The 24,300-nt window shown below is 59.7% G+C and overlaps 1 protein-coding gene across 3 annotated transcripts in view; it reads left to right on the top strand.

Annotated features, from left to right (window-relative positions):
• Positions 1 to 16,261, top strand: part of DPP6 (dipeptidyl peptidase like 6) — a 609,552-nt gene extending 593,291 nt beyond the window's left edge. For all 3 annotated transcript variants that reach the window (XM_059711373.1, XM_059711371.1, XM_059711372.1), the window contains exons 19-26: positions 162 to 231; positions 2,196 to 2,390; positions 5,951 to 6,005; positions 10,661 to 10,772; positions 12,287 to 12,345; positions 13,119 to 13,191; positions 13,289 to 13,362; positions 15,335 to 16,261. In XM_059711373.1, coding sequence (XP_059567356.1) covers positions 162 to 231; positions 2,196 to 2,390; positions 5,951 to 6,005; positions 10,661 to 10,772; positions 12,287 to 12,345; positions 13,119 to 13,191; positions 13,289 to 13,362; positions 15,335 to 15,484 — 788 coding nt within the window. In that variant the 3' untranslated portion in view covers positions 15,485 to 16,261. The remainder of the gene's footprint in view (positions 1 to 161; positions 232 to 2,195; positions 2,391 to 5,950; positions 6,006 to 10,660; positions 10,773 to 12,286; positions 12,346 to 13,118; positions 13,192 to 13,288; positions 13,363 to 15,334) is intronic.
• The last annotated feature ends 8,039 nt before the right edge of the window (positions 16,262 to 24,300 follow it).

The raw sequence follows: 24,300 nt of genomic DNA, 5'->3' as shown, positions 1-24,300 counted from the left end.
TCATTCTGTTTGCGAGATTGAATTGAAGCTTCTCATGGAGACACTGAGCCTCAGAGATGGTGGGTGACCTGCCCAAGACCACACAGGGAGCCAGAGCCATCCGGGCCCTGCCTCCCGGTCCCGCGGCCCTAACCCTCCGCCTGTGTTCTGTGCCTGCCCAGGCCTGCCCGCGCAGATCCTCAAGCCCGCAACCTTCACCGACACCACGCACTACCCGCTGCTCCTGGTGGTGTGAGTACCCCTCCCCCTCCCGGGCGCGCTCTGGGGCTCAGAGAACCATGGGAAAGATCGAGCTCTTAACAGAGGACGGGAGGGAGGAATGCTGCCGCAAAGGGAACACTCAGGCTAGCCAGCGGCCACTGCCAGGTTCTCTTCGGGGACCACACACGTCAAAGGACCATGGGCTCCGGGCCCCCGGGCAGTGTCGCAGGCAAGCAGGTCTGCAGCCCGTACAGCAGCTGCCAGGTGTCGTTGGGCTCAGACAGTGCAAACCTGATGGTGAAGTCGCTCACACTTCCCACTGCCACCCACTGGCCAGAGGCCGTTCCCACTGCCATGAACCCCGTGCATTTGCCAACAGACGCATTGCAGACAGGCCTGGCCCCGAGCAGCCCCTGTCCGAAGTGAGAGCAGCCGTGTGAGCTCTGCCCTCTCCTGGGGGGAGTCTGGTTGGGTCCTGCCTGAGTGCCACAGGCCACACTGCCCCCAGTGCTGAGGGCAGCAGTGCCCACTCACCTCAGGGAAGCACTCCTCACACTCAGCACATCTCTGTACCACCGCCCCCCGCCCCCCCGCCCCCGGCTGCCAGGCGTAGAGAAGAGAGAGCCCTGAGCCTGCCTGTGGGGAGCAGCGGGCTTGCTTGGGAGGGGTCAGCATGGGGAAGCCCCGGGGAGTCCAGGGACCACAGGGACCACACCTCCCAAATGTCAGGGAGCCCGAGGAGCCAGTCACCTGGCCCGGCTCCTTCCCAGGTCAGGGCGCTCATCCAACGGGAATGGAAGGCGGGGCCAGACGGCTGCCGGCGGGTCCCAACCTGGTTCCCTGCGCACCTGACCCCTTCCTCACTGTCTGCACAGGTCAGCGCTTGGCCATCCTCCACACACCACACACCACACACCACACATATACACAGTACACACTGCACATCACACATGTACATAGACACACACCACACATATACACAGCACACAGCACACATATTCACAGCACACACCACACACATGTACATAGACACACACCACACATCACATATATACATGGCACACACTGCACACCACACATATACACTGTACACACTGCACACATATACACAGACACACACCACATGCCACACAGAAATATACAACACACGCACCACACATATATACAGATACACCGCACACACCACCACACACCACACACATATACCCAGACACACACTACACAGAAACACAGCACACATACCATACACAGCACACACTGCACACCCCGCCTGCCCTCCCTCCGTCCCTGGCAGAAAGCCGCAATGGCAGTGACGGCACTGGCTGCTCTCAGGGTGGCACCACCACCTGCCGCTGCCCCTGGCCTCCCCGCCCGCTCACCTGCCCCCAAGGAGAGCGATTTAGGAGCCGCCCACGCCCACGCCCACGCCCACGCCCACGCGGGGAGCTGCTAAACTTGCAGGTCCCCATTTAGAAGGACCTGTTTGCAGCCCGGCGTCTCCATGGTGTGAATGTCAGGCCTCCGGCCTCGGAGCCTCCGCCAGCAGGTGGTGTCCCCATGTCAGGGCAGGAAGATGGGCACGGTGAGGGCTGGGGACCCTGCCTCTCAGGGAGCGGGCTACCTGGCTCCGTAGGAGGCACAAACGCCACAGGCCCGGGCCGGGGGGGGGGGGGGCGGGGGGGGGGCGGACGTGGGCACTGTGTCCTCTGAGTTAACTGAGAGAGAGGCTTCCTTCAGACCAGGGGTTCCGCTAAGGCAGCAAAGCTGTCCGTGTTGCTCCAGGCCTGGCGGGGCGCTGAGGCCACAGGAAAGGCCCCTCTGTGACTCCCAGCCGGTGCCACGTGCTCCGATGCCTCCACACGCTCATCATCACCCAGGGGGGACGATGCCACTCACCCACCGGGGTGACCAAAATGGGGCGTGGAGTGGGTGGGTGGCAGCAGGGGTCGCGGCCCCTCCGGGTGCAAACCCCAGTGCCTGCCCGTCTTCTGCAGGGACGGCGCCCCGGGCAGCCAGAGCGTGGCCGAGAAGTTCGCGGTGACCTGGGAGACGGTGCTGGTGAGCAGTCACGGCGCCGTGGTGCTGAAGTTCGATGGCCGGGGCAGCGGCTTCCAGGGCACCAAGCTCCTGCACGAGGTGCGGCGGCGGCTGGGCCTGCTGGAGGACAGGGACCAGCTGCTGGCCGTGCGGTAAGCCCTCCGCACACGGGGCGGCATTTCCCCGCGGCCTCACCGCGGCCTCTGCTATCGTTCGGGTCCGCGCACACGTGTTGCAGGCAGCATTGTCCAAGTGAGCACGTGGGCACGCGGAGCCCTCCCGCACTCCTGGCTCTCACGCAGCCGCTCGCTGTATGTTTAATTGATAAAACCCGCTGCAGAGGCCAGACACCTCGCCAGCGTCCACACCCATCTCTGCTCCCCTCACAGGAGGAGACAGAGACCTTGAGTGGGGATGGGTCCACGCAGCGGGCGCCTGGTGATGAGGACAGGACCCCTGCACGCCAGGTGGCCGGTCAGACAGCCGGCGGCCTGAGACGGGCAGGGTTCCTAGTGGCTCCCCCAGGCCGCGGGCCCGGAGGCGGCGGGCCCAGCGCGTGTCACAGCCCGGGAGCCACTCAGCACCAGGCATGCGCGTCGCAGTCACTACTGAGCTTGTTGTTGCCCAAGAGGAAGGCACACGGAGCCCTGTGCCCACCCCGCCCGGCTCCAGGGCAGGAAGCACTTTCACGGACGTCTGGTGCGGGGCGGCAGCGCCAGCAGACAGGCCGCCGGGAGCCCACGCCACCGAAGCCAGAGACTCACGCACTCAGAACGACAAGGGCGGGGAAACACAACAACACAGACCCAAACACGGCCTGACGGAGAGCGGGCGTGGCTGCTGGACTGCGCGGAGGCCCAGAGCCGCGGCCTGAGCGACCGAAGGCCCGAGCGTGCGGCTCGCCTCCCCGCCAGCATGCCTGGGTGCTTTCGGGGTTAAACGATGTCACTTCACTGACTTTTCAAAACATTTTCTCCCTCATTTTAAAGGGTGGATGGCCGTGGTGTGCGCCGAGTCAGTGGCTTTCAAACGGCCAGTGGGGGACGGATGCCGCTCTCCCCAGGGAGTGGTGGGTGGTGGGCGCTGGGCGGCGTGTCCAGAGCCCTATGTGTCAGACAGGCCCAGAGGAGGGAGAAATTTCTGCAGACCCCACGGTCCACGAAGGTGCAAGGACATTCACACACACAACAAGGGAGGGCGTGGGCTCTGCGAGCCCAGAGGGTGGCCGGCCTCAGGGCTGCGAGAGGGGCGAGCGGGTGGGTGCCGGGCCCATGGCCAGCAGTGCCCACCACAGACGCCGCCACAGGCTGGGCGACAGTGACAGGGACTTCCGTCAGTGGCGTGGGGCTTGCCCTGCGGGGCTGACAGCAGTTTCCTTGACTTGCTGTCCCTCCTCCTCTGTGCCTTTCCACCCGCCCACTGCCTCCTCATGTCTGAACCCCGCCCCTCGCCCCGTGGAGCACAGGGGCCTCGCGGTCACTGAGGGACACGATGTCCTCTGGCCGCGTGGCTGTGTGGCCACGTCTACCTGCTCCCGGCTGCCTCGGGGATAGGGGCAACAGGCATTTCACACGCAGCGTTTTCTAAAAATAAGGAATTGATCTGCCATCTGTCCAAAAACAAAGCAGAACCTGCTGCAGAAAAGCAGTCAATAGAGTCGAGTGTCCCACTCCCACAGCTCACAGGGACAGCAGCACATGGCCACCACGCACCCACGGCCACCCCACCGCACAGCCACGGACACCGCACGCCCATGGCCACCCCACTGCACAGCCACAGACACTGCACACCCACGGCCACCCCACCGCACAGCCACGGACACCGCACGCCCATGGCCACCCCACTGCACAGCCACAGACACTGCACACCCATGGCCACCCCACCGCACAGCCACGGACACCACACGCCCATGGCCACCCCACTGCACAGACACAGACACTGCACACCCATGGCCACCCCACCGCACAGCCACGGACACCGCACACCCATGGCCACCCCACTGCACAGCCACAGACACCCCACTGCACAGCCACAGACACCGCACACCCATGGCCACCCCACTGCACAGCCACGGCCGCCCCACTGCACAGCCACAGACACCGCACACCCATGGCCACCCCACCACACAGCCACAGACACCGCACACCCATGGCCACCCCACTGCACAGCCACAGACACTGCACACCCATGGCCACCCCACCGCACAGCCATGGACACCGCACACCCATGGCCACCCCACCGCACAGCCACGGACACCGCATGCCCATGGCCACCCCACTGCACAGCCACAGCCACTGCACACCCATGGCCACCACACAACCATGGACACCCCACCGCACAGCCACGGACACTGCACACCCATGGCCACCACACACCCATGGCCACCCCACCGCACAGCCATGGACACCGCACACCATGGCCACCATGTACCCACGGCCACCCCACTGCACACACATGGCCACCACACACCCACGGTCACCCCGCCACAAACCACGGACACTGCACACCCAATGCCACCACACACCCATGGCCACCCCACCGCAAACCACGGACACTGCACACCCATGGACACTGCACACCCATGGCCACCGCACACCCATGGCCACCACACACCCACGGCCACCCCACCGCACACACATAGCCACCACACACCCATGGCCACCCCACCGCACAGCTACGGACACCACACACCCATGGCCACCACACACCCATGGCCACCACACAGTCACGGCCACCATAAGTATGCAGGCTTTTCGGAAGCTGAGGCCCCAATAGTTCCAGTCCAAGAAAACTCTGCTAAGCTCTGTGTAGGGTTCAGGTCTGTGCTTTCATGCATCAGAGAGAGAGCCCTTTCATTCATTTAAGCAACCACAAGGCCAGGCCAGCACACAGCTCCCGATCGTCCCACGGTTCCCCCATCATCCTCCCCATCCTGCTTTCGTCCTGAGGCCCATGTGGCACTGTCCTCCTCAGGTGACAATCGCGAAGTCCCTTCACAGGCCCCGCCACTGAGCTAGGGAAGGGGGGGCGGCCATGGGAACAGCTGGCATGGGCACAGCCTCAGACGCACAAGCCGGGTCAGACAGAGGAGGCAGTGGACGGGCTCCTGGGGGCCAGACCTCACCCCAAGGACAGGGAGGGCCTTGCCAGCAGGTAACGGGGATGCCCATTCCAAACAGAACGTGTTGGGAGCAAAGGCTGGGGTCATGCTGGGCACAGGCGGGGGCCGTGGAGGGGCAGGAGGGGACGCGGACGAGGAGGATGCTAGAAACACTCAAACTGGTAATAGAGGAGCCGTGACTAAAGGAAGCACAAGGCGGGGACCCCCTCCCAGGAGCTGGGGACAGAGGACGCCTCAGGTGCGCGGAACCCAGCTCCCTGACCCCCAGCCCTGTACACAGAGCTGGAGCCCCCTTTGACTCTGGTGACCCGGAGCCCCTCCCAGCGTTGGGGTGGTTGGGAGTCACGTGGCCTGAGTGAAGGTGACACAAGAGGGCAGGGACCCCTGGGGCCTGGAGCCCCGGACCTGGCGGCTCCGCCCTCAGGGCTCCGGCAAGCTCAGGGACCCGGACACCCTCCAGAGGCCTCGCAAGGCCCCTCGAGGTGGCACATGCACAGACTGCCACACGGGCGGTGGCCAGAGGCACGCCCTGGGCCCGGCGATGCCGGCGCCACCACGCTGTGACTAACCCACCTCCTCTCCGCTCCGCAGGACGATGCTGAAGGAGCAGTACATTGACAGGACACGCGTGGCCGTGTTCGGGCAGGTGAGCCGCGCTGTCCTTTTCCTGATCAACCCTGACATTCAGGGCGGGGACCTCCACGCCCCACCCCAAGGCCGGAGTCAGGTTCACCGGGAACGTCTCGGGTCTGGAGCTGTGAGCACTTCTGTACACGTGAGAGGGTGGAGCTGGGGGCTCGCTGGGGTCCTGGGAGTGGGGAGGGGCCACTGCCGCTGGGATGTGTGGACTCTGGCGTGTGGACAGGCCACCCCGTGGGACGCTGCTCTCGGCAGACCCTGGTGGGCCATGGGGCTCTGGGGAAAAGTCCACTCCGCGGGCTTTATCTTCTGAAGCAGTTCTCGGCTCACAGCTAAACTGGGAGTCAGGTGCAGAGGTCCCCCCACTGTCAACACCCCCCAGGGGGTGCCTTATTCCAGTGGTGAACCTCCACCGACATGTCGTGCCGCCGAAGCCGCGGTCCGTGTGAGGGCTCACGCCCGGTGCTGCTCATGCTACGGGTTGAGACGGGCCGTGATGACCCAGAGGGTTTCATGGCCCTGAAGTCCTCTGTGCTCCACCCACCCTCCTGCTCGCCCCACCGGGCAGCCTTCCTCCTGTGCGAGGCTGTGCCCCTTTCGGAATGTCATCTGCTGGCTGCTGCGGCCGGCCATTGCCTTAGCACCAGCCTCCATGTTCTTGCTCTCAACTAGACTTAAAAAGGGTATCAAACTTCAGCCAAGCCAGAGAATAAACATGCAAACATCATCATCTTTCCACCAATAATGTGGGGGACTCACTATATTCAAATTACAATCTTTTATTTTTTTAATCTTTATTGTTGAAAGTAGTACATATATGTCTTTTATCCCCCATTAATCTCTCCCAGCCCACCCCCTGCCCCCCACCCCAGGCCCTCACCACCCTATTGTCTGTGTCCATGGGCCATGCATATGTGCATACAAGGTCTTTGTTTGCTCACCTCCCACCCACCCACCCTCCCCCGCCTTCCCTCCGAGATTCCGCACTCAGTTCCCTGCTTCCATGTTTCTGGATCTATTTTTGTTCATCAGTTTATGTTGTTCATTAGATTCCACATGTGAGTGAGGTCATGTGATACTTGTCTTTCTCTGACCGGATTATTCTGCTAATTATAATCCAATGAAGATGCGAAAGCCACGTGAGTTCTCACAGCCCTGAGAAGTCAGGGCAGTTCGGCTCCAAGCCGGGCTGAGGAAAGCACGTTCGGGCTTCTCCCTGTCTTTTCAGGGCGCCATCGCTCATCTCTTTTCAATGCTGAGTAACATGCCACGCTCAGGACAGACCCGCTCATTTGCCCATCACCTGCTGAGGGCATCCTGGTTTAGCATCAGGAAAAGGCTGCTGTGAACAGCTCTGTGCAGGTTGTGTGGGCTTATGTTTGCAACTCCTTTGGGTAAATACCCAGGCAGGCAAGTGCTGGGTCACGTGGTGTGAGTGTTTGGTTCTGGAAGACACGGCAGAGCTGTCTCCAGAGGGTCTGCCTGGCAGGGAGGGCCGTCCCCGCTGCCAGGGCCTCCCAGCACTGAGGGTGGCTGTGCTTGTTAAGAACCGAACTGCAGAATGGCTTGAGGACATAGGTTCCACTGACAATACATAGTATTGGGCAGAAACCAAAAAGATCTACTGCCATCCAGACAAGATATTCCTCTCCCATTGAAGGAAAACTTTTATATATAATACTAGTGGCCTGGTGCACGAAATTTGTGCACAGCGGTGGGGGGGGGGCCCTCAGCCCGGCCTGCACCCTCTCCAATCTGGAACCCCTCAGGGGATGTCCAATTGCTAGTTTAGAGATGGGGCCTAAACCGGCAGTCAGACATCCCTCTCGCAAGCTGGGACTGCTGGCTCCTAACTGCTCGCCTGCCTGCCTGCCTGATCACCCCTAACCACTCTTCATGCTGGCCTGATCACCCCCAACTGCCCTCCCCTGCTGGCCTGATTGCCCCTAACCGCCTCTGCCTTGGCCCCACCACCATGGCTTTGTCCAGAAGGATGTCCGGAAGGTCTCCCAGAAGGTCTCCCAGTCTAATTAGCATATTACACTTTTATTAGTATAGACTAGTGGCCCAGTGCATGAATTCCTGCACATTGAAAGGAAATTAATCAGAAGAAATACTTTAATATTGCTATTTGCCCTCTCTCTATAATAGAAGTGTCAACCAAATTCACAATCAATAATGACAGATCGAAACACACATGTGCAATTGGTGCCAGCGAGAGCTTTATATATATCATGCATGTGCGCATCAACTTAGCCTTTTATAAATATAGAATAAACTTGCTTAATTAGACCTGCTTTCTAAAGTAGCTAAACTTTTTCCAGCCCAGTGAAGCACCCCAACTTCTCTTTCATGTAATTGTCAGCAACACAGCAGTAAATATCGACACGAAGCAGGTTATTATTGTAGATCACGCAGGGAGAACAAAGGATAAAATATTTAACTGCAGCCGTGTTTGACTATATTCTGTGCAGTGAGAAACTCTGAAGTCATTTTCAAGGTCCCCCATTTCTTACTTCTTTTCAGTCAGGTCAAGTTTCTAAGCTTTCTAAAGCTCCATTTTCCGGCTAATGAAAAGAAAATAGGATTCCACTGAGTCTCCTATCTACCTACTCCAGGACTTCTGTGAGGATCAAATGAGATGAGGCATGGGAAAATGCTCCACAGACATTTGGCTACAGTATAAAATGTTTCCACCTGGCTGTAAAGGAAGTCATGTTCCTGGGCTAAAGAAACTGCAAGGAGGCTAGTCGCTAGGGAGAAGAAGCCGGGCATTGCTATGTGACATCATTACCCAGATAAACACTTAGCATATTAGCCTTTTATATATATACTAGAGGCCTGTTGCACAAAGATTCGCGCAATAGGCCTTCCTTCCCCTGGCTGCCGGCACCAGTTTTCCTCTGGCACCCAGGATCCACACCTTTGGTCCGGCCGCATCGAGGCTTGGCTTCTCTGCTGTGGCCGCAACAAGGCTTGGCTACTCTACTGTGGCCACAGCAGAGAAGCCAAGCCTCTTCAGTCTTCGGTCTTCAGTCTTCTGTCTTCACTCCAGCCGGAGCCTTCAGTCTTTGCTCCGCGCCTGTGTATGCAAATTAACTGCCATCTTTGTTGGGTTAATTTGCATAGTTTCTCTGATTGGCTAGTGGGCGTAGCAGTGTGATACCAATTTGCATGTTTCTCTTTTATTAATGTAGATAGATGACAAGCTTACATATTCAGACCATCAATAGTGCATTCTGTAGGGAGGTGGGCAGGACACGGGCTTCATACAGATTCTCCAGCAGAAATGTGGGTTCTCAACACCCACCCTCCCGTACCAGTACCCATATGCTCACACACACTCACACACACTCACACTCACACAAACACAACCATACACACTCACATTCACAATCACACATACTCATACACTCACGCATAACCACACACTCATACACAAACACACACCCACGTACACACACACATTCACATATTCACACACACACACACAGCCATACACACATACGTTCACACTCATACACAAACACACGGCCATGCACACTCACACAAACACACAGAAACACACACTTGTACACACACTCACACTCATATACAAATACATGCTCATGTACACTCATACACACATGCACACTCATGCACACATTCATCTACAAACACATGTTCACATACACTCACACACCCACTTACATGCAAACACACACTCATACACACACTCATGCACACTCGCACATTCATGCACACGCACCTTTAACAGTTCTCCCCATACCCTGGTCTCTTGGCCTTGGACTCCCTCCCACCTTTGCTCATCAGAACATCACATCTGTGTCCCTCCCTCTGGGTCTGGGACCAGAGCACCTCTGAGCAAGGAGTCTGTAGGCGCCCGGGCGGGGGAGAGTGTCCCGTTTGCTCTCTCTGGGAGGCACACATGGAAGCCAGGGTATTTCATGTCAACCCCAAGGCAAGGACAATATCAGAATTTAAGGAGTGACTCTGTGCAGGACACATGTGGGTGTCTGTCTCACGGCCGCCCTTAGACCCCGGTCCTGGTCCGCCCTCCCTCAGAACCACAGAAAATCAGAGTGGACTGGCTTTGCCTGTAGACAAGGAGTTGGTGAGAAACACGGTAAAAGACGCTCTGATGGGAAGGACCCGATCACAGCCCTGAGCCCACACAGCCCTCTGTGACCTACACCACACCCACCCACACCACCTTCACAGCACTCAACACTCAGGCCCCAAAGGGGCCAAGCCTTGCATCCTGTCATATGTAGATGGGCACGTATTTGCTTTTCATTTTTGCCTCCCTGGAAAAGGTTTTAATATATTTGTATTGATATTAGAGAGGAAGGGAGAAGGAGAGATAGAAACATCTATGATGAGAGAGAATCATTGATCGGCTGCCTCCTGCATGCCCCCTACTGGGGATCTAGCCCACAACGCGGGCATGTGCCCTGATCGGGAATCAAACCGTGACCTTCTGGTTTATAGGTCAATGCTCAACCACTGAGCCACGCCAGCCGGACCCTGAAAAATATTTGAAGTTGAGTGTTTTTTCTAAGCAGCTACATGAAAATGGTTGCTTGAGTGGCTAATGTCTCGGTGTTTTCATGGCTGAGTTACGGACATTTACCCCCACTTAACTGTCCTTCTCTCCCCCAGGACTATGGTGGGTACCTGAGCACTTACATCCTCCCAGCGAAGGGTGAAAACCAGGGTCAGATGTTCACCTGCGGCTCTGCTCTTTCTCCAATAACGGACTTCAAGCTCTACGGTAAGGCTCTTGCTGCCCACACCACCAACCCCTCCTGTGACCCCACCACCTTCCCTTCAGCTCCCCACCCTGCCAGCCCCCGCCTCGGGCACCCGCCGTGGGTCATAAGCTACACGGGTTGTAGGGCTCATGGCGAAGCTCAGAGACAGGGAGGCTGACACCCCTTGTCCTGGTGCCGTACGTAAACCACGCGACCAGCCCTGGTTCTCACCCTGGCAGCAGTGGGAGCAGGAAACCCGGGCGAGCCAGCGAGAGGGGGTGCCGAGACCCTCACACTGCTCTGCCTCTGCTCCCAGCCTCGGGTGGGGCCCCACGTGGGCTCTGTGTCCCGGGGGATCTGGTGGGCAGACGGGCGGTGAGGAGGCTGCAGGTATAAGCGGTGCAGCCCTGAGGGCTCAGCTCCGCTCTGCCCTCTGCCCGCCTTCCTCCTGGCAGTGTGGGCGCCGAGCCAGCGCCTGTCCCTGGAGAGAGTGGCTATGTCGCTGGCAGGAGCCAGAGACAGGGATGGTGTCAGGATGACTTGCTGCGGGGACCAGACAGAGAGCAGACCTCCCAGGTGTGGGAGCCAGACGGCTGCCCATGCCAGTTTTGGGGGGTTGAGGTCCCCCTTCTTTCCCCTCGGGCCAGCCAGCCCTTTCCTCTGAGTGTGAATGGCTTTGTGGCATTAACCCCCTTTCTAAAGCACCCATGCTGCACCCTGCCCGTGCCCTTGCCGACACCCGAGGCCCACAGAGGCCCAGCACCTCAGTGCATCCAGCAGCCAAAGGTTCAGCGCTGACCTTTACCGAGTTCTCGTGCAAATGCCCGCTTGCAATCACCCGAGACCTCACAATTCGAATGTGAATCTTTATGGTGGTTTCCCCCGGGAATACACGGAGCATATTTTCACGTCTCAAACTCAGGGAGGCTTCTTCAGATTTGTGATCGCGCTGTTTCAGATGTCCCGATCCAACCCACAAGTGTGGCCTCTGCACCTGGCTCGTCCCTGTGCCCACAGCGGGGTGTGGTCTCTGCTGCTGACCGAGGGTGTCCCTGAAACCTGTGGGTGCTCTTCGGAGCACTTGGCTGGTGGAGCCTGGGCGGGGCCAGGGCTCGGGACGGAGCAGACAGGCCGAGGCCAGGCGCGAGTGCACCCGGTGGGAATGGCGCTGTCTTGTCCTGTCCGGGGCTGGACTGGGCCTGGGAGTCAGGCTCACCAGGCACCAAATCATTAAGCTTCTGCCTTCCTGCCTGACACCATCCAGCACCAGCACGCTTAAACGTCGCCACGATACCATCTGATTCCGTATAAAGGTCCAAGGGGTCCACATATAATACTTTCAACAATAAGATTTAAAAAGTAAAATAAGAGCTCCAGAAATATAAAAAATAAATTAAAAAGAGCCAAGAGGTCGAGTTTGGTTTTTGTAAGACAAACATTTGCCAGGAAGAGGAGGTGAGCGCGCCCCACCAGGGCCCCAAGTCCGGGCTCCGGGCAGGGGGTGACCCTCTCTCCCTTTGCTCGTACCCACCAGCGTCGGCATTTTCCGAGCGGTACTTGGGCCTCTACGGACTCGACAACAGAGCGTATGAGGTAGGCTCCGCACAGCTGCCGCTTGGCCATATGGGGAAGGTGATGAATTCCTCACCTCTTCTCTGTCCTGTCTCCCTCCTCTCCCACCCCTCCCTACCCGAACCCACGCTCCCTCCAGCCTCCTGTCCTCTCCTCCCATCGGGAAGACCGCCCCTCCCCCCCATACACTCTGTGAAAGGAGGTGACCCCCTCGGGTGGGTGCATTTCTGACTCTGGAACTTAGGGGCCAGGAAGAAAGTGGGAGAGTCTTTGATGGAGGATCTGTCCATGGTCCTTAGGTGTTGGGTGCACATGCCTGGCTCCCTGCCCCCAAAGCTGGTGCCAGGGACAGGGAACTCCTGCCGCCACAGCCGCTCAGGGACGGTGGGGACGGCACATGGCCCTCCTTCACCAGGCGCAGCGAGAGGCCAGGCTCGGGCTGCAGGGCAGGACGGGGCCCTGAGGTTGAACGTTTAGCAAGGATAAGAGAGCTGAGCTCCTGGTGGCCCCAATGTCACCTCCCCTGAGCCAGCGCTCCTCCATTCCTGTCTCCATCCCTGTCTCCACCTGAGGGAAGTGGCCAGCACTCCTCCATCTCTGTCTCCATTCCTGTCTGTCTCCATCTGAGGGGTGCACGGGAGGGAAGGGGGGCTCCCTGAGGTGCTGTGTTTTCACCGCAGACAGAAAGCCCCGTCCTGGACCCTGCTTCCGAGCCTGGCCCTTAATTCTCGGGGTCTCCCCCACACACACACACCCCACGCAGGCCACTAACTGTCCCCTCGCCCTGCGTGCAGATGACCAAGGTGGCCCACCGGGTGTCGGCACTGGAAGGGCAGCAGTTTCTGATCATCCACGCGACGGCCGATGGTGAGCACCGAGGAGCCCCTCCCTGTGGATGTGAGAGCAACAGCCCTGCTGGTGTGACGGGTTTAGACAAACCCTTTCCTCTTTTCTTTTCCCACAGAAAAAATCCACTTCCAGCACACAGCAGAGCTCATCACACAGCTGATCAAGGCGAAGGCCAACTACAGCCTGCAGGTAGGCTGCGCCTCGGGGACCACCCTTCCGCCGAGAAGGAAGCGCCAGCGACCCCCAGTGTGGATGGAGTGTGGCCTTGCACTGCCGAGACCTGTGCAAGGCTGCCGGCGTGGGCAGGAGTGTCCCACAGACAAAGCTGCATGGGTTTATTTTCCTAGTAATTATGATAGCTCTGTCCTGCATTCAGGCTGTCCTTAAACCCTTTCAGACCTCCCCTCCCACCCCCACCGCCACCCTGTGCGATGAGCAGGGCCAAGCAGCAGCCACACCCAACAGTGAGGGTGCCGTGTCCCTGGCGTGTGGGACAGGGGCTGCCATCACCGCGTAGATGAGAGCAGCGTGGATGGTCCTGAGCTTCTCCCTCCCTCCACCCTCTAGGCAACACGTACTCACCAAACACCAGCTGGGCTCCGGGATGGCCTGTGTCCAGGCCGTCGTTAAAGACCCCACCCTCCCGAGAACCCACCCAGCCTCCTCCTGGCGTCAGCCCAACGCGCAGCCCAGCTTTTTCGAGAGCAATGCCACTGCTGCTCGGGACACTTCCTCCACCTCCTGCCTGGCCACGGGGCCTTTGGAAAAACAGGCATGACCCCGACGTCTCTTGGGGTCCACCAATTGGTGGGAGACGTCCTCCACTCCCTGTCCCTCAGAGAGCACCGGGCACTGACCTTCACCTGCCCGGTTTCCAGCCCCTGGCCTCCCACATCGCTGGCCTGTGAGGGGCACCTGGCTGGGTTCAGGGGGCGCTTCCTGCTCAGGTGTCTGGCTCAGGTGTGATGACGGGGGGAGGCCGTGGTCAGTGCACCTGTGTGCTTCCTTCTGCAGTGACCCGATCGCAGCAGGCTTTACCCACGGGACGCGCATGGCCGATGGAAGGCTGGTCTCGGGCTAAGGTGGGCACGCCCCAGGCAGAGGCTGCCACATCAGCAGGTGCTGAGCACGGCTCCTCCAGACCCCACTCAGGTCGCGGAGAGCGAACCCACGGGCAATGGCAACCTGCAGGCACAACAAGCGCTGTAGCAGGTGCTCAGTGAATCTGTAACAGTGAGGACTGGGGGGGGGGGGGGGTGCTGGGCCCCAGGCAGGAGGGGCCACACTTCCTACAAGTTTCTTTTCCCTCTTGTGCTGCTTGAAGTTTAACACACATACAGGTGTCCCCAAAATATGCATGCACACTTTAACAGCTGGTGGCTCAATTTTGAAAATGAAATCTATTTTCATGAACACTGCCTTTATAATTATTCAAAGTGTGTGTATACATTTTGGGGCACCCCACATAACAGCTCAGCGACAGCATTAAAAAATACTCTAAAATGAAGTGAATGTCATCCTTCAAAGACATATCCCAAACACAGGTGTGTGGAAAGAGCGCGGTTTCCGGGTCTGTTAGCTCGGCTTTGAACCCCATTGGGACAGGTACCTTTCTGTGGAAGTGGCGCAGCGCCCCTAGGGCACGGGGGTATCATTACACTTGGCAATAGACGAGCTGCCAGCATTCTTGCGTTCCCAGGGTCCAGGCCTTGTGCTGGGTGCTCCCCGTTTAAGTCCCGGCCACTTTACAGCTAGATTCTATCTGGTGCATCTCCACTGGACACAACCGGGAACTTCCCTGCCCACGGCCGCGCGGGGGTGTGAGCCAGGAGGCCTAGGCAGGTGGCGGCCCAGGAAAGCTAGAGAGAGAAAGCTGTAACTCGGGTTGCAGAGAGCTCGGTCGGCGTCCCAGCTGCGGCCCTGCGCCGGTCCTGCGCATGGATTCATGCTGCAGGTTCCAGGCCGGGCGGAGTCCGCGGCACAAAGGCCCTCCTAGCGGTGGACGCCGGGCCCCTGCGGCTGGCTGGCCTCCGGGGGAGGAGGCACTGAATCTTGCAGGCTCACGCGGTCCTGCAGCGCCCGCTGTGTGAGGGGGCACCTCGCCTGTGGCCGCCCTCCCCGGGGAGGGTGCGCAGCCGCTCACTTCTCGCCTTCTTTGCAGATCTACCCGGACGAAAGCCATTACTTCCACGGCGAGCGCCTCCAGCGGCACCTCTACGGCGCCATCGTCAACTTCTTCGCGGAATGCTTCAGGGTCCAGGACACACCGCCCACGGCCCCAGCGAGGGAGGAGGAGGAGGAGGAGGACTGAGCGCCTGGCAGCCCCCCGCAGTGTGGCTCTCCCTGGACCAGGGTTGGACCGGGGACCCCGCCCCCGCTCCCGAGGCGCTGGGTGGGGCGGTGCGTCTCCCTCCCGTAGCCCGTGCGTCTGGGGCCCTGAAGGCAGTGCTGCTTCAGAAACCAGCTCCTTCCCGAGGGGAGATGCCTCCTCCCTCCCGCGCGCCCCCAGGAGCCCGGGACCCTCACGCATGCCTCCTGCTGGCCACACCGCGGCAGGCGCGTCCCAGGCGCCCCAGCAACCCGGTCAGGATGAGGGCAGAGAAGAAGTTGGCCGTGTTGGCGCCGTCTGGAGGCGGCATAGAGCCCCACCCGCCTGGCATGCCCACCGCCCAGGCACACATGCTGTCTGAGTAGCCGCGCCATGGGCACCCCAGAGCACAATGCCCGACAGTCTCCCTCCGCCGCCTGCTCCTCTGCCAGCCCTGCGCGGCACAGTCCGCTGCAGCTGCGCCAGCGGTTAGCCTCCCGGAATTAATCGTATTTTTCTATGGTTTTTACCTGACATGGTCTGCGGCCACGGGGTTGCTTCTCTGTGCTTGTTTGTTTGTTACCCTTGGTTTTGCTTTGTTTCCTCCCGTGGGTTGTCAGCTCCCTGTTTGTCTGGAGGGAGAAACGGATCGGAAGCAACTAACCGCTCTCTCCTGAGTGGGCTCAGACTTTAGGGAGATATTTCAAAACGCCGAGGGGGAAACAGCCACCACCACGTACTAAAACAGGAAAATACATAAATAAAAGCTCTCCCACCAGCTGCCTGGGTCCGGCTTAGATTCTCCCGTCCATCCACACGTGCCCTTAACCCTCGCCGTCCCTCCCCATATGTTGTCAAGTCTGTTCAGATGCCATTTGGTTTAAAAAAAAAAAAAAAAAACCATAAAAGACAAAGTGTTGCCTCCCCTCCAAGTCTGTCCTGTGTGCTTGGGGACGGGAACGCTGGAGGAAAGGTGGCCTGTTCGGCCGCGCCTCCTGACCTGAGAGGCTGGGTGCCCACCGCCGCCCGGGGGCAGCCACGCGGATGCCATAGGCGCCCCCAGACGCCCCGGAGTGCCCGTGCACGTGTCATCCTGTCGCACATAAAGACAGGCCTGTGCGTCAGGGGTGCGCTGTGTGCGGCCCCTCCCACGGGCTCACCCTGTCACCTGCATGCCACCTCCACTCGTCTGCCTCCACACGTGCTGGTGTGCACCCTCCCCGCTGCCCCGCCCGCCGCAGCTCTTCACGCCTGAAGGTCAGCCCCGGCGCCAGCCAGCAGAGGTGCAGCGGAGCCGCTGCGGGGCTGGGCTTGGAGTCATCGGAGCGGCGGGAGCGGTGCTCCACCGGAAGGTCTCAGCACAGGGGGTGTAGGTGCCAGTGTAGGTGCCACGCCCTGGTTTGTGGAAGGATGGAAGTGCTGGCTTCAAACCACCGGGGCACGGCGTGGTCACACTCCCCCGTCTCCGTGGGTCTGTGGGAGGAGGGAGAACTGGCGGGCGTGTGCTCATCCCGGAATAAAATCCTATTTTACCACTCGGAACGCTCTTCCTCGCTTATCCTCAGGCGCGACCGTGGAGAGGGTGCCAGCATGGGCGGTCTCTGCGGGGCCCCCCCCAGCCCCGCGCTCCCCCAGCCCCTGCGCCCCAGGCAGCCCCGTGCTGACCATAGACGGGCGGGCCAGTCCCGCCGCGGGTGCCCCACAGAGAAGAGCTCTGGTGAGGCCGCAACGTTGCCACAGTAAACCCTCGGTTTTGCGGACCTCAATTTAACAAACCAGATTTAATGGTCAGAATTTCCAGTATGTACATCATATGTGAACATTAACATCCTGTTAATTTTAAAATGCTTCTAATCACGATTTGCTTATAATTAACAGGTTAGGTTTTTGTTATTAATTCACTGTTATTTGTTATTTTTTAAGTGAGGTGTTTTCAGAGTTGAAAGCTACACTTTTTTTCCTCATCAAGCCCTTTGTTAAAACTTGTGAATAGATCAGGGCAGTGATGGCGAACCTGTGACACGCGTATCAGAGGTGACACGCGTGTCAGAGGTGACACGCGAACTCATTTCTTTGGTTGATTTTTCTTTGTTAAATGGCATTTAAATATATAAAATACATGTCAAAAATATAAGTCTTTGTTTTACTATGGTTGCAAATATCAAAACATTTCTATATGTGACACGGCACCAGAGTTAAGTTAGGGTTTTTCAAAATGCTGACACGCCGAGCTCAAAAGGTTCGCCATCCCTGGACTAGGGTGTCTCAGAGCCAAGGTCATGCTTTTGTTTGTTTGTCAGTACTCGCTCCGGGATATTTTTCCTTTGATTTTTAGGGAGCGTGGCAGGGAGGGGGAGAGACAGAGAAGCATCGACATGAAAGAGACCCATCAATCAGTTGCTTCCCTCACACGCCCAGGCGGGCGCCAGGGATCAAGCCTGCAACCAAGATATGTGCCCTTGACGGAATCCAACCCCAGGCCCTTCAGTCCGAGGGCCAGCTGACGCTAACCTCTAAGCCGGCTGGCTAGGGCAGCACACTGTTATTTTTAACAAGTTTTAGCAACGAGGCCATATGTTGGGAAAAGCTCTGTGGCAATTTTGCCAACAAAAGCAAATATTACTTATCTACAACTATAGTCTACATATTTAAATCCAAGAGCCACCACGGGCAAACAGTGTTCAGGACCGACTAGCACGCGGCCGCCCTGCGTCACCTGCAGCCGAGCTGTCTCCTGACTCTCAGCGGGTTAGCAGGTGCCGCCCCCTGCCCCGCCCCCCAACCTGTGCATTTGTTTATGGCCGTGGTCGGGAAACTCGTTAGTCAACAGAGCCAAATATCAATAGTACAACGACTGAAATTTCTTTTGAGAGCCAAATTTTTTAAACTTAAACTATATAGGTAGGTACATTGTTATTAGCTTAATTAGGGTACTCCTAAGGCTAGGAAGAGCCACACTCAAGGGGCCAAAGAGCCGCATGTGGCTCGCGAGCCGCCGTTTGCTGACCACGGGTTTATGGGACCGGACGCTCACATTTCCTAGGCCTATTCACTATAAATTTAAAATCTCAGCACATGTAGAAAACTCTTCTGTGAAATTAAACTTTCCCTACATAATTTTAATTACACAAATGTGCCTACATAAGTAAAAACATTAAACCAATTAATTTGTCAATTTTTTTTAACGTATACATTCAGAAAACCTGCTTTATTATGCAACGGACTTTCTGCTTCAATGGCCACGCCCTCGCCCGAACTAGTCCGTTCCCCGAGGTTTTACTGCACAAGACTTTCCAGCCACCGACCTGCGAGAAGCCTGCTCCCGTCTGGTTATTCATTTGGCGAGTCTGGCGTGAACAGAACTCGGTCGGAAAGCAGGGCGTCCGCGAAATAAACCCGAACCCCCGAGCAGAGGCGCCTCAGAGACGAGATCAGCACGCACCCCCGGGGGACAGCTGAGCCGCACCCTCTTCTCCACCCAGAATCCCCTGGCGCTGGTGCCCAGGGCCTGGCTCCCGTCTGCAAACCACAAGCTCCAGAGCAGCCGTCACTCTGGGTTCTGCCCCCACCCCCCGGCACAGACAGGGCGTCCAAAGTCCAGAACAGACCAGGCGTCGCCCCACATCGCACAGGAAGCATCTGAAGCCCAGGCCTCCGGGGTGCAGAATGTCCCCCCGGGGTTCTCCACGTCCCCAGCACTGGCCCCCAGCAGGGCCTGGCCAACACGCGCCAGGCTGCCTGGAAATGGGGCCGGGGTCTGGATTCTGAACAAATGACGAAGCTGTGCTGTGCCCCTCTCTGCTGGCTGCCACGCGGTGGCGCAAGCACAGCGAGGAGCATGGGTCATGGGCCCGACCCGACTCGCCTCTGGCTCACAACCCTCAAACTCTGGTCTGCGTCACCATCCCGCCTGGCTTTTGTAAAAGAGACCCCGACGCCCAGGCTGGCGATGCCCGCGTGTCTGCGCCCGCACATGTGAAAGTGCCTCTCTGGGTTCGCTGGCCCGTCCGAGCTCGCCTCCTCCGGCCGCAGGCTGAGCCGATGAGCCACGGCAAAGGCTTGGCCCCAGGAAATCAGAATCCTGGGCCACCGTTTCTGATCGTAAGGGCAGGCCCCGGGGTAGCAGCACTTCAGGCCGGACGAGAGGGTCTGCCCGCCTCGGCTCCTGAGCCGCTCGGTCCCCAGGGGGCTCCCGCGGTCCCTGCCACAGCCCCTCCCGGAAACCCCTTTCCATCTAAATGCCGGGTTCACTCTCTACTGGACGGAAGGAGCTGCCAGACCACTACTTCTCAGAGCTTCCACTTCCCATGGGCCTGGGTCCAGCCCCTTAAACACGACGTAACACCTGCAACCCCAGGCCCCAAGTTATTCTGGCAAACGCACCTCCCATTAGTGCCCCTGCTCAGAGCATCCTGCACATGCCCACGCCTGCCTGCTCTGTGCTCATGTGCACACACATGCACACACACATACCTTCACGCATGCACACTTGTGCACACTCACATATACTCAGACACACACATTCACATGTACATGCGCACTCACACGCACACGCACACACCTTCACGCATGCACACTTGTGCACACTCACATATACTCACTGACACACATTCACATGTACATGCACACACATGCACAGCATCCTACTCGCAGACACAGTTACTTTCCCCTCAGTCCACACAGCGTCTCTGACACCTGGGCTGGGTTGCTCTCTCTGAGGGCCCTGTGCGCTGTGGGTGCCCAGCGTTCACCACCTTCCAGGCACCAGATGCAGAGGTGCCCGCAGCCTGCTCCAGGCCCTGTCCCCCACGGGCACTGCCACTGCTGTGTCAGTGCTGGGCAAAAGTCAGTCACTCCAGAATTCATGCAATATTCCTATATGAATAATAAGTATTAATAATGACTGTTGATTGAGAGCTTGCTTGTCCTACTGCTCCAAGCGTCCCAGGTGGAGCAACATCGTCGTCCCGCAGTCAGCACACCCACCCCAGCAGCGCACCCCACCCCAGCAGCCCAGGACGCGGACTTGCTGCCACCCTCAGGGCAGAGCGGGGGCCAGCAGGAGCAGCGGGTGCGGAGCAGCCACGCGGAGCGCACCAAGGCGGGCTCTGACTAGCCCACAGGGAGTTCACCTGTGTCGGGGACCGGTGACGCGGCTTGGAATAACAGGTTTGGTGTTGGTTTGGGTTTTGTGGTTGGTTTGTTCTGGTCGAAGGAGTGGGCGGGTCCCTGCCCAGGCGCCTGGAGAGAAGGCGGGTCTCTAACGGGGAGCAGAGGTGCTGTGGCTCCCGTGGGCGCAGGGGCCGCCCCAGCTCAGCAGACGCCGCCCGGCATCCTCAGTCCAGTGATCCTCGAGGGGTCGGGCCCCCTCGGCCGCCCAGGGTCTGCGAAGGTGCCCGCTGGTCAGTGTGGCCAGACCGGGTGGGAAAGCGCTGGCGGGGGGGCGGGGGGCCGGGGGCACCGGGTGTCTGGGGACAGAAGCCAAGGGGAGGCCAGGCCCCGGCGAGCACTGCCCAGCGTCCGTGTTGGGCCTCACCGCAGCCAGACGCAGCTGCTGGGTGTGACTTCCAGGCGGGTTTCTTTATGGGTCATTTTTCACATAAATGTCTGGCATCTTAGAGATGTGACAAGTTCATCGCGGCAGGAAGTGGGCCGGCCCTGCCTCCACACTCTGCTTCTGACTGATGGTTGGAGGTCTGTGGTCGGACGACGTCAGGAAATCGGGCGCCACATGACCGTTCACACAGACATCTCCGCGTTCTCCGCAAGCCAGGCCTCCCCTCTCTGAGCAGGGCGCCCGCTGGCTCAAAGGAGAGTCAGCCTGCGGAGCTGGGCTTCCGTGCGCACCTGGTGCTGAGACCAAGGGAAACCCTCGTCAGCCTTTACCTGCAGGGTCTGCTCCAGGTGCGGCCTCACTGGCTTCCAGGCCCCGACCGCCCCCCTCCCAACACCCAGCACCTGGCCCCGCATGGGGACCTCTGCCCCGCAGGCAGGAGGGGGAGGAGGCAGGTGGGACTGAGCTCGGGAGCTGGGAGCTGACGCAGGAGGCACCTGTCTGAGGGCCTCTGGGTCCCACCAGTCCCTGGGCCTGGTCCTCAGACCTGGGCGTCCCCGCCGCGGTGAGCACTCCTTCGTCCTGAGAGCGGAGATGCTGCGGCCTCGCGAAGGCCCGGCCGGGAGGGCCGTGCCCGTGGTCCCTGCCCAGGCAGTTCGTCCAGCAGCTGAGGCTGTTCATTTTAGCAAAATCACAAAATGCAGCCTAAAGAGGAGCAGGAGAGGCGGCTGGTACCAGCTCAGTGGGTCTGAGCCGCCAGCTGGTGCCCGCCCGCGCCCACAGCTCGCGGGGCTCGCCCCACCCTGCGGCCTGAGCACAGGCGCTTCTCGGGTCCCACCTGCGCCCACAGCTCGTGGGGATGCCGTCTTGCCCACGACTCGTCTTCTGAGTGGGTTTTACTTCTCCAGCCGGACTGAAACGTAGGCACCAAAACTAGTGTAGCAGGGACAGGGGTGGGCCGGCGGCTTGCCCGACTAGGTCCTCCCCACGCCCACACGGTGCTCACCCCCCAAATACCTGGAAATGGGATGGCAAGGCCCTGCGCTTGCCGCCAGCCAGCCACCCACCTCCCCAATATCAACCTCCCACTAATGGAGCCACCTCCCACACCATCTCGCAGGAAGGGGGCAATGGGCGAACCGCCCCCCCGGCCCCCCCCCCCCGCCCCCTGCAAGCAACTCATTGACCCCGACTGGGATGGCCTGGCCTGTTTGCTGCCATCAGACCCCGCCCTCTGGGGCCAGTGGGGGACTCCCGCTCAGGCCTGAGCCCTATGAGGCCCGCAGCCGCAGTGGGGCAGGAGGGGAGAAGCTGGCCTTGCTAAGAAGAACCCTTCCAAATGGCTGAGTCTCCATCGACCTGGGAAACGTCCACACCTGTGAGAACGGCGACAGGGGTTCGTTAAGGCCTGGCCGGGCTCTCAGTGGGTTAGAGCGTCATCCGGACGCGCCAAGGTTGCGGGTTCGGTCCCCAGTCAGGGCATGTGCAAGCATCAATCAATAAGTAGAACAACAAATCAATGTTTCTCTCGCTCTCAAATCAATAAAGCAAATTAAAAAGTTTATTTGAGCCAAACTGATGACAATGCCAGGGTCTCAGATGCTGGGAGAGGAGTTTGCAGTTTCTTGTCCGCGTTGGGAGTGAAGGCGGGACCAGGGGAAGCTCCCGCGGGGGGACAGGCGGGGCACAGGCGGTGGGTTACGGGACAGCAGCCTGCGTGCTCTCGGGAGGTGGGGGCAGCTTATTTCGAAGCCGCAGGAGCCGTGCCCACCGGCCTGCCCGGGTGTGCGTGAGCAGGTCCCGCTGCCAGGCCCATGGCACCCAGGCCTCCGCTTCCCGCCTTCGGTTGGAGACTTTTCCTGTGGCTGCTCCAGGGGCGGCGTCCCTCTTGCTGCGGAGTCTGCTCTGCTTCCTGGTCTCACGTTAGGAAGTGAAGTCCCAGAAGTGACTGGCATGTATCAGCTCACACACTGGAACGCAGATGCTTTTGCCCGACCTCGGGTCCGGAGAGTGGCGGTGAGCAGCCGCCTCAAGGGCGGTTCAGCTTCGCGGAGAGAGACCTGGAGGGTCAGGGCCCGTGCGGAGTAGATGAGGGCAGGTCTCAGGCCCAGCCTCCGCCCAAAGCTGCTCCTTGCTGCTCTTAAGCCACCAGCAGAGGGCAGCAGGGGGCAAGCTCTGGGCAGTGTCCAGCCTGCAACTCCAACCAGGGCGGGTGCTGGGTGCTGGGTCCTGGGAGGGAGGGTGAGGCCACTGCCCGGGCCTCCAGGAGGCCATCGTGGGAGGCCCCACATGGGAGAGGGACGAGAGGGAGCCTGGACCGGGAGGTGAGGACAGCCCTGCCCAGCGCAGGAGGGACCAGGGTTAGGGGCGGCAGAGGGCTCCAGGTGTCGGAAGGCGGGGTCAGACCACACTGGGCTCAGCAGCCTCGGTGCTTGGGTTCGGGCGAGGAAAGAATTCAGAGCCAAGACCCAAACTGAGAGAATGTGCCCTGGGTAAGTCTCAGAGGGAGGAGTAACTCCTAGAAGAAACGGGCTAGACAGGAGCTATGGGGGAGAAGGAAGGGCCCTTGGATCTGGGGGGGGGGGGGGAGGCGGTAAAGGTAATGTGCCCGGGTGGAGGGGGGAGAAGGGGAAGGCAGGGACATGCTGGGGGGGGGGGTAAAGGTAATGTGCCCGGGGGGAGGGGGAGGAGAAGGGGAAGGCAGGGATGTGCTGAGGGGGAGGGGGAGGAGAAGGGGAAGGCAGGGACATGCTGGGGGAGGGGGGGCACACTGTGTCCTCCGTCCTGAGGGTTTAGGGGGAGACTTTGTGGCTCCCAGGGAAGATCTCAGCAGCTTTCCAGGTGAGTCCTCCCAGGTCAGGTCTGCGCTGACTGACGGGCCGGCGCCAGGGCAGGGTCATTGTCCAGGGCAGCTGGGCCTGAGGCAGCCAGCGGGTCCCGGGTCTGGTTTTGTGGCTCTTCTGGGCCTGGAGCTGACATACAACTGAGGCCTCGATGTCACCTCTGGGGAGGAAGGTCAGGGTCCAAACCCCATGACCAGCGACGTGCTGGGGAGGCAGGTCAGCCAGGGGCGAGGCCCACCCCACCATTGCCCCTCGCTAGGCCCTGGGGCTTCCCCCCCAGGTGGCCTTCTGTCCCTGGGCCCCCGCCTGGCTCTGCTCACGTTGGTCTGCCCACAGCAGACAGGTACAGGAGCAGGTGGCAGGCACAGCTTCTCAGCAAAGTCCCCGTGGCAGGCAGGCAGAGGGGCGGGACTGAGGACAGG

The sequence above is a fragment of the Myotis daubentonii genome, chromosome 10 (genome assembly GCF_963259705.1).
Source record: "Myotis daubentonii chromosome 10, mMyoDau2.1, whole genome shotgun sequence".
NCBI lineage: Eukaryota > Metazoa > Chordata > Mammalia > Chiroptera > Vespertilionidae > Myotis > Myotis daubentonii.
This window is presented reverse-complemented; position numbering and strand designations above follow the sequence as displayed.